The sequence below is a fragment of the Panthera leo genome, chromosome E3 (genome assembly GCF_018350215.1).
Source record: "Panthera leo isolate Ple1 chromosome E3, P.leo_Ple1_pat1.1, whole genome shotgun sequence".
NCBI classification, from domain to species: Eukaryota; Metazoa; Chordata; class Mammalia; order Carnivora; family Felidae; genus Panthera; species Panthera leo.
In genome coordinates this window covers 19,099,694-19,109,144 of record NC_056694.1, presented here as the reverse complement: position 1 = coordinate 19,109,144, position 9,451 = coordinate 19,099,694, and the positions used below count along the sequence as shown (strand labels likewise).

At 58.4% G+C, this 9,451-nt stretch overlaps 1 protein-coding gene across 7 annotated transcripts in view; it reads right to left on the bottom strand.

The window, feature by feature from the left end:
- Positions 1 to 5,438: 5,438 nt before the first annotated feature.
- XPO6 (exportin 6) overlaps positions 5,439 to 9,451 on the bottom strand; it is a 102,618-nt gene continuing 98,605 nt past the window's right edge. For all 7 annotated transcript variants that reach the window (XM_042921526.1, XM_042921524.1, XM_042921523.1 and 4 more), the window contains exons 22-24: positions 8,876 to 8,974; positions 8,513 to 8,743; positions 5,439 to 6,144 (exon numbers count right to left, since the gene is read on the bottom strand). In XM_042921526.1, coding sequence (XP_042777460.1) covers positions 6,043 to 6,144; positions 8,513 to 8,743; positions 8,876 to 8,974 — 432 coding nt within the window. In that variant the 3' untranslated portion in view covers positions 5,439 to 6,042. The remainder of the gene's footprint in view (positions 6,145 to 8,512; positions 8,744 to 8,875; positions 8,975 to 9,451) is intronic.

Genomic DNA, 9,451 nt, shown 5'->3' with positions numbered 1-9,451 from the left:
ACAGTGCCTCTGGCGGGGAACAGAGCAGGGTGTGGAGCCCTCCAGACCCACAAGTGGACCCCAGCTTTGCCGGGGCCTTGCTGCTGTGTGGCCTCGGGCAAGTCACTTCCCTTCTCTGAACCTCAGTGTCCTCATCTGTAAGCATTTGCCCTGAAGGCGGGGGGGGGGGGGGGGGGGTGTATCCTAAGGGGGTGGGTGGGCACCTGCAAAAGGCAAAGCTGGCTGCATCTGGGAGGCAGTGACGGCCTGTCTCCTGCTGTCTCTTCCAGCATGGAGGAGGCGGGAACCGTTTTTGGAAATGCCACAATACAGATCACGAAGGTAATAAAAGCCCCCAGAGCTTCCTCCGGGCTCCCGGCCCCTCCCCAGGCAGGCTTGAGAGGGAAGACCGAGATGCTCGGCGCCTCCATCTCTGGAATCTGAATCCCTCCTACTCGAGTGCCCCGCAGAGGCCGGGAGCAAGGTCGCCGCCACTCCTGGGGTGCCCAGGAGTCATCAGCTCCAGCGTGGAACACCAGTCGGGAGAGGCAGGATGAGGACTGGTTGTGACCTCTGGGCCTCAGGCTCCACCCCTGCAAGATGGGGATTATGCCTTCCTCAGCGGCTCCGAGAATAACAACGGTTGTCTGTCTTGACTCTTCAGGGAGAAGACGCACGTCTGGATGAGCTTCTCCAGATACCAATGTGAGTCTGAGAGACAAGGTCCCAGCTTAACTTCCTGCAATGTTCCAGAGGACACTTGCAAATTGGCCCGCCGTGGCTTAGGTTGAAAGAGCTGGGGTCTCTAGGAACCACACAGCTCACCTAAAGGGGTGTGTGTGTGTGTGTGTGTGTGTGTGTGCGCGCGCACGTGCGTGCAGAGACTGAAGGAGGCAGGACCTTGCCACACAAGTCACATGATCTTATTCCCGCTGAAAGATAGAGGTATGCGGATGGGCATATAGGATATAAATGCAAGGAAAGGTCTGGAAGGCCACCCGCTGAGACATGATTAAACGGCTTTGGAGATTTTTATGTTTATCTCCAAGAAACATACATTATTTCTATAATAAAGGGGAAAAAACTGAGCTTATTTCTATTTTTTTTTCATGTTTATATTTGAGAAACAGTTCGCACATGCAAGCAAGGGAGGGGAGAGGAGGGACACAGAAAATCTGAAGCAGGCTCTGTGAGGAGAGCAGAGAGCCCGATTTGGGGCTCGAACTCACGAACCATGAGACCATGACCTGAGCCAAAGGCGGACACTGACAGAGCCACCCAGGCGCCCCCAGAACCAAGCTTATTTTTATTAAAAAAATTTTTAATGTTTATTTTTGAGAGAGAGGGAAACAGAGGGAGAGCGGGGAAGGGGCAGAGAGGGAGAGACACAGAAACCGAAACAGGCTCCAGGCTCTGAGCTGCCAGCACAGAGCCCGACGCGGGGCTCAAACCCACGAACTGTGAGACTGTGACCTGAGCTGAAGTCCGGCGCTTAACTGACTGAGCCACCCAGGCACCCCTAAGCTTATTTTGAAAAAGAAAATATACCTGTTGCCCAAATGCTCACCTATGTCTGCCCTTTGTTTCATTTAAATAATTTTTCAACCAACCCCCCACCCCACCCCAGGAAGGCACCCAACGTGACCTCTGCACGAGCTTCTGGTGCCCTTCAGGGTCCTGGGGCTCAGAGCCAGCTTCCGGCCCGCCCCACACAAGGCTCCCGGCCTAACCCGGGAAGCCGCATGACCTGTGCGATCGCCCACCCCACCCACCCCAAGGCTGGAGCCAATTAATTAACATGAATCTCAAAGATGTTTCCAATGATGCGAGCAGGGAAGGGCGGAAAAGCGAGTCCTTGAACTAAAGAAATCCTTCACTGAAGAGCTGTTCACTCGAGTGCTTTTCCCTGAGGAGCCCTGAAAAGTAAGGCCAGGCGTTCTGAGCAGACACCAAGGACGTGGCTTCATAATGTTAAAAATTAGTAAGACACCTCAGTGTGACTGCAGGCCTCCTCCTGTGAGGAGAAACCCATTTGGATAAATCTGGAGAATCCTCGCGCACTCGACATTTTGGGGCACCCGCTGTGGGCCAAACCCCACACCGAGCACTGCGGAAACAGACCCCGCGTCCCCTGCCTTCATTGTGGCAGGGGACACCGCAGGGGCCGTGAGGAAGGCCCTCACTGTCAGGACAGGCTCAGGGGGGCTTCTGACTCCTCCGATGAACCAGGTGGCTGCATTTCACCAGTGGGACTTCGTCCCCCCCCCCCACCCCCCCAGTCTCTGCTGACAGGCCGGGCCCCACAGAGCCGGATGTTTTCTCTTCCAGGAGTAGGGAGACCAGAGGTCCCAGTTGACCCCTGCTGGCCCAGGATTACTGCAGAGACCGTCTGTTGTAACTCCATACATCTCCGTTTGGCAAAACAAACAAAAAACGGACGGTCACCCGGCCCATTTCCCCATCAAATCTTCGTGGCAATTTCTGAAGTGTCCAGGCAGCCCCGGCCTCACCCTTTCCTCACCCACTTGCCCGGCAGTGAGCTCGTCCACACCCTGCAGAACCGGCTCAGTGGCCGACACCCTGGGTGAAGCCCTCCGACCCTGGGCCCCCCATCCGTTTCCTGGCCTCCCAACCCCCATCACCGCACTCAGCCACTCAGCATGCCACTCTGCAACAACCTGTCTGCCTGTCTGTCTGTCTGTCTCCTCGCAGGTCTGGGCTCCTTGCAGGCACAGGCTGCCTCACTGGCCTCCCAGTCCTTCACGTGCAGCCCAGCACCCGGCTAGGAAAAGTATTCGGGAAATAACGTCTGTGAAATTCACTGCCGTCAATCGGGAGTCCCGTCAAGGCCCCGGGAGTCAACCAGAGCCATCGGCACCTTTCCTCTCCCTGGTCCCAGCCACCCTGCAGCGATGTCACTCTAGGATCACGGTGGCACTCGGGAACGGGCAGGAGGCCTGGTCGGGCCCCACCACTAAGCTAACCAGGCAGGAGAGGCCCCAGGATCCACAGAAGTGGGGGCTGATTTGGTCAAATGATCTCATCGGAGCCTTTCGAGCTCAGACACTGTGCAACTCTGGAGTACGCTTCTTCCGAAGAGAAACCAGGCCCAGCAAAACCTGTCACAAGTCGAGAACGTTTGTGCCGCCAGCTTCGCGTGTGGGAACCGAACCTATGGAAATAGACAAGCGCTGAAATTTACGTGTGAGAATGTCCACAGCGCATCATTGAGAATAAGGAACCCCATAAACGAAGCGTGTCCGTGAAATGCCATCTGCCATTAAAAATCATGTTTTACTAGAATAGTAAGTAAAAGGGTCACAACGTGTCAAGTGAACAAGAGAGGCTGCACTACAACACGAACTCGCTTTTACAAAACCAAAAATAAAGGAAAAGCAAAAACATGTGTTTGTCCACATGTGGGAAAGAAAATTCACCAAAATATTAACAGTGGTTTTCTCTGATCAGATGTCTTTTTTTAAGCTTTCTACATTTTTTACTACAATATTTTACTCAGGAGAAAAAAAAAAGGCTATTGAAAAAAAAGTCGACCCTCCACTGTCTGAGGCCAATGGCAGGCGAGTGGCAGAAAATGCTGGAATTCGGGAAGCTGTTACCAGTCCCCAGCCAAGACTGACCTAAAGGCTCACTGCTGTCCGTGTCTGGCCTTTCCCTGTCCCCTCCCTCAGAATGCAGACAGTCTCTGGGCTTGTCAAGCGCCTGAGAATGCACCCAATTCCAGCCACACTTCTTAAGGCCTGCTCTTGTGCCCACGGAGGGGGGCGGGAGAGCCACTGCAGACAAGAGGGATCAGATGCAAGTCAGAGGATGACAACGAAGGGAGCAGACCCTTTCTGCAGGTCACCCAGACTCTGCTTGCACACCTCCAAGGACGGGGAGCTCACTACAATGCACACAGCTGGGGCCACGTCCAGCAGAATTGGAACAAAAATCCCCCATCTGGGCCCACCTTACTCCCCACGGCCTCTCCTCTCCCACCCCAAATCCTGCCTCGAGTTCTGTCCAAGGGTACAGCTCTCGGGCAGCAGACCCCATCGCTTCACCCCTTCCATCTGCAAGGCATTCAAAAAGCCCTTTCATTGGCTCAGGCACAGACCACACTCTGGCCTCCCCTCACGGGCAGGTGAGGTGGTATTTATAGCCCAGGAATAATTGGATGTTAATTCTTTTCTGCAAAAGAGCGACCGGAGTTTCAATTTCCTCCTCTCCGAACTCTGAAGTGGGGCTAGCTGTAACTGGGAGGCTGTGACCGACACGGAGCAAGGGGCCACATCACGCACACACAGGCACACACACGTACCACCCAGGGCCCCCGGGCCCCTCACCCCTGCAAGTGGTCCTTGTAAAGGCCTCAGAAGGAGAAGCCCTTCCTCCCCAGTCCTACCAACAAGCCAGTGGCCACTCTCACTTCGGGTGCGCAAGCCTCTTCCTGCCAGGTGTGGGATTCCACGTCAGAATCTAGCCGAGTCCCGGGGCGCCTGTCTGGCTCGGTCAGTGGAGCCTGAGGCTATTCATCTTGGGAGTTGTAGGTTCGAGCTCCACGCTGGGTGTAGAGATTACTTAAAAATAAAATTAAAGGGGCGCCTGGGTGTCTCGGTCGGTTAAGCGACCAACTTCAGCTCAGGTCATGATCTCACACTCCTCCATGAGTTCGAGCCCCGCGTCGGGCTCTGTGCTGACAGCTCGGAGCCCGGAGTCTGCTTCTGATTCTGTGTCTCCCTCTCTCTCTGCCCCTCCCCTGCTCACGCTCTGTCTCTGTTTGAAAAATAAATAAAAACATTTAAAAAATTAAACATTTAAAAAAAATTAAATTAAAAAAAAAATGTCTAGTGCCGTCAGACTGGTCGCTATGACCCTCAAGGCAGGAGGAGCTGCTGACGCCCTATCCCAGAAACTTCGGGACAAGCACCACTTCCACACGCGAACAGCGGCCGGACAAGGCCCAGCTCTCAGACCTACCAACTGGCCCCCAGGGCCACCCTGCTACAGCCTCCCTCCTGTCCCCTGCAACCACCGCCTCTCAGATGAGCCACCTGTTGAGACCTCCGCCTCTCTGCTGACCTCAGGCGAGACTTTGGGCCACAGAGGGGCAACTCCTGCCTGGGTGTCTAGAAAGGATCCATTCTGGAGGAGGAGAGGAACGGGATCCGGAGCCTGAGGAGCAGGGGTGGTGGACCCCACGTGGACTCCACCCCCACCCCCCCCCACCCCCGCCACCGGGTGCCCTGTAAGAGTCAGCTCCCGCCCTCTGCCCCAGAGAACCGGGGGTCCCGCGTCCTTCGGCCGCTTCACTGAGAGGCTGTCCAGGCGGCCCTCCTGTGTGTGCGCTCCCCCGGCACAGTCCCACGCCCCTCACGGCCCTGCTCCGCACCAGGATGTCCTCCACCCGCACGCTGGCCCAGGGAGGCCCCGAGTGGAAAGACGCCCCCTGACCAGCGTTTCTATAACAACAACATAAGCATTTTATTTTTCATTAAGCTTCTTAGTTTCTTAGTATCACAATGGAATGATGAGAAAACGGGAACAAAAACCCACGAGTCTGCGAATCTCTGACAAAACGCAGAGACTTCAAGGCAATCGGAGGGGAGGGCGGGAGAGGCTGGGCAGAAACGCCCAGATAGTCCCGCGTCAGGCCTCTCCGCCGCCGGCCGGGCGGGGTGGGTGGGGGCGGAATGGTGAGAAGGTGGCACTGTCACGAGCGGTCCCCGGCGCTTCTGCCTCACGGCTGGTGTCCTCGGGAGGTGCGCGGACGGCCCACAGGATTCCCCGGGGCCTCCCTGGTGCCTGGGCGCACGAGCCCCTCGCCCGCCCCTGACGTCCGGGGGCACCCCAGCCAGCGCTGAGGGGCACCCCGAAGCCGGGTCGGCTGGGTGGGCGGCGGGAGGGGGGCGTGGAGGAGCGGGGGGGCAGGTAGCCGGTCAGGGTGCGGGAATCCGAGGAGCGGCGAGGCCCGTGAGGGGGCGCCTGTGGCGGAGGGCGGAGGGCGGAGGCGGTGCGGGCGCGGCAGCAGCAGGTGTGTCCCGTGGCAGCGGGCGGCCGCGCCTAAAGCTTCACAGTGCCGGGGGGCAGGCTGTCGTTGCACAGTCTGTAGTAGCGCAGGTCGTTGACCAGCCTGTGCACGTTCTGGGTGAACGAGGGCAGGTCCTGGAAGGCAGGGGCACAGCTGCAGCCCAGCCCCACCCCGCACCCCGGCTCAACCCCAGCCCCCGCCACTTCCGTCCCAGCACGCTCGAACCTTCTACGCCTCCCCGCACCGTGTCAGCACAGGCGCTGCGGGAGAGCCAGAAGCGGAGCGAACGCCCCCCTGGCGCTCCCCGCGTGCAGGCCTGCGCGTCCGCTCAGGGACCCACCCCCTCGAGCCCCACCCAAGCCCGCGACGCACGGTGCGTTCACACCACCGTCGTAAGGGTAAAGACAGCGAAGCGCACGGCGATCGCGGAACTTGCCCCAGGGAGGGGGTCCAGACCGGACTCGCTCGTGCACGGGGGCACGCCTGCCAACGCACACCTCTCCTTCGCCACGGCCAAGCCACGTCCACAGAGTCCACCCCCGCCCGGGCCCCAGGCGGGCCCGACCAGTCAGCAGGGACGCGTCGGCGGCACCCACGGGCTGCAGACACCCATCGAGAGGGCCCCTCGCAGCCGGAACCCAGACCCCACCAGAGGCCACAACAAGAGCACGGGGGTCAGCCCCCTCATCTTTAGGCCGGGATCACCGGTGGCCAGAGCGCAGGTCCAAATGCGGAGTGACCCCAACGGTGCCTGCCACAGAGCGAGTGCACGCCTTCTGAAAGCCCAGTGGCAGGGCGGGTTCCGGAAACGGCTGAAGCCACCGACAGCTCCCCTCGCCCACCCACGCCTCACCCCCGCTAATCTGTCCTCTTCCGCCTCCGCTCAAAGCCTGCCTCTTCTAAAAAGGCCCCAGCTGCCCAGGCCAGCACCCCTGCTCATCGCTGTCGAGCCGCCCTCGGCTCCCCCTGTGCGTGGGCAGTACAAACCGGCTCCCGAGTGAGAAGGCCCAGCCGAGGGATCCTGCTTCCCGGCTCTAGCGTTCCCAGGCTCTGAACTGCCACCTAACGGCTGACCCTGCGGAGCCTGGGCTCATCTGTGAAATGGGATTAACAACAAGACCTGTATACACTTCAGAAGGCTGCTGGAAGGCTCACGAGAGCCAGGACATGTGACTTGGCTGGCCCGGCGTCATCCACGGAGGGCGCCGCCGCCTGTCTTCCCAGGGAGGCTCCTCTGAAGCAGGGAGGGACTGAGCCCCAACACCCTCTCCGGGCCGAGAGGCAGCCAACTTCAGGTACAGAGGGAACTGGTGAGTGGAGGCACTGATTCCTTTACTCATCCTCCAGAAAACAAACCAAGGGGTGTCTCTTAGATCAGTGGCTCCCAAATGCCAAATTCAAATTTCCTGGGGGAGGATACAAGAATATGTTCCTGTGTGTTTCATAAGCACCCCAGGTGCACTGATGCATATATAGATTTGGAAGCCCGGCTTTCAATCGAGAAGCTGGCTGACAATGACATCACTAGAAACTGACAGTTAAACATCAGGATGTGGTCTCCAGGAAAAGGAAGGAAAAATACCCAAGTGGCTGCAGTGAACTTTAAGAAAAAGTTTAGGAGGGAACAAGACATCCCAGAGAGAAAGATTCCAAGACAAGGGAAAACAGGACCTGAGTCTAAGAAAGCACTATCCTGACACACGTCACAGACGAGACGGGCAAGCGGCGAGAGGAGTCTGCTCCAGCGAGCGATGTGTAAATCTGAACACTAAAGGGGGACCGTGGGCAGGCTGCTCCAGGGTGGGAGGCAAGGCAGGGACGCATGAGGACGTGGGAGAAAGATTTCATCTTGCCACGTGTCAGGTGGTGAAGGACAAAAAGGACTTGTTCCGTGGGAAGAGTTCCAGGAAAAGCCTATCGGGCAAGCGAAGAAACCTAACGGCTGAGAGAGTAAGCAGGGCAGGTGAGTGCCCGGGAGGCAGGCGCCGGGACAGAAGCCGGGTGCCACGGGACCCGGACACACGGGCAGCGCTGGCTCCGTGTGCACCCGCAGCCACCCAAGGTGCTGCACGGGGGGCCACAGAGCCCGCCCTCGCACCACGTTCCCCGAGCGGGCGGCGAGGGGGACAAGGGGGAGTGCTGCAGGGGCTCCTCCCAGGACGCGGCAGCAGGTCAGCCCACACTGAACCGGGAGGCCTGGGGAGAGCCCAGGTGCCCACCTCGAACTCTGGGGACTCAGAGACTCCCGAGCACCAGTCTTCGCAGCCTGTCTGCGAGTTCACGACCCGTGAGGGAACAGCGTCCGGACTGCTGGGGCCGGGGCCCAGGGGCCGACGTGAAGAACACACACCGGGGGAGGCGTGTGCCCCTGCGTCCAGCCGCGGCACCAAGTCGTTCAGGAGCCACCGGCGGGTACAGACCACTGCCCCTTCCTCCCTGAGCAGGCCCCAGGCGTGTGAGCCCTGGCCCGTCCTCCCTTTAGCCTGGCCTCTCTCTCCTCACCCGATCCATCTTGAAATTCCGCCCCAGCACATTTTTCTGGTTGGCATCCACGCCATCACAGCTGGTCAGAAACTCTGGGAGGAAGGCTGCAAAGAAGCCATCAAAGTCCACAGAGGCCATGTTGTAAATGGCGATGCCGATCTCCTCCTGCAGAAGGTCGTGGGACTTGTGAACCAGGACCTGTAGCAGCACGTTCACAAACTGAAACAGCATGGTGGTCCGGAAGATCTTCTGCAGACAGAGAGGCCTGGGTAAGCCAGGGCACGAGGGCTTGCTCTGCCCCTGGGGCCTTGAGGAGGGTGGGACTCCGCCCACCCCCGGGGCAGCTCTGACGAAGGGCCCTTCCCGAGAGGGGGCACTGACCTTGTGGTATAGCTTCTGCTTGGTGTTGAGAGTCTCCAAGTAGAAGAGATTTTGTTTAAATAGGTGGATATCAGGCTGGAGAAAGGACTGTCCGAAAGCCTAGAAATAAGACCACTGTGTTATAAGCACCATTTAAACCACCTCAGACCAGGCCCTCAAGGGCCCCCGCCCCACACCAAAAGAATGGGCGTGCCACAGGCAGTTCCTCATGCCCACCGCAGGGCTAGGGTATCCACTGCCTTGATTCTTCTGCTCAGATCTTGGAATGTTCCCGTGTAGCCTTAGCTCTTTTTTTTTTCAATGTTTATTTGGGCGGGGGGGGGGGGGGGCGCACGAGTAGGGGAGGAACAGAGAGAGACGGAGACACAGAATCCAAAGCAGGCTCCAGGCTCTGAGTTCTGACACCAGGCTCGAACTCACAAGCGTTGAGATCATGACCTGAGCCGAAGTCGGACGCTTAACTAACTGAGCCACCCAGGCGCCCCTAGTCTTAGCTCTTAAGTCCTCCCCACTGGGCCTCACTTCACATCTTGGTTTCACCTTGGCCTTTTGGAATAAACCTCCAGATCCCTTCAT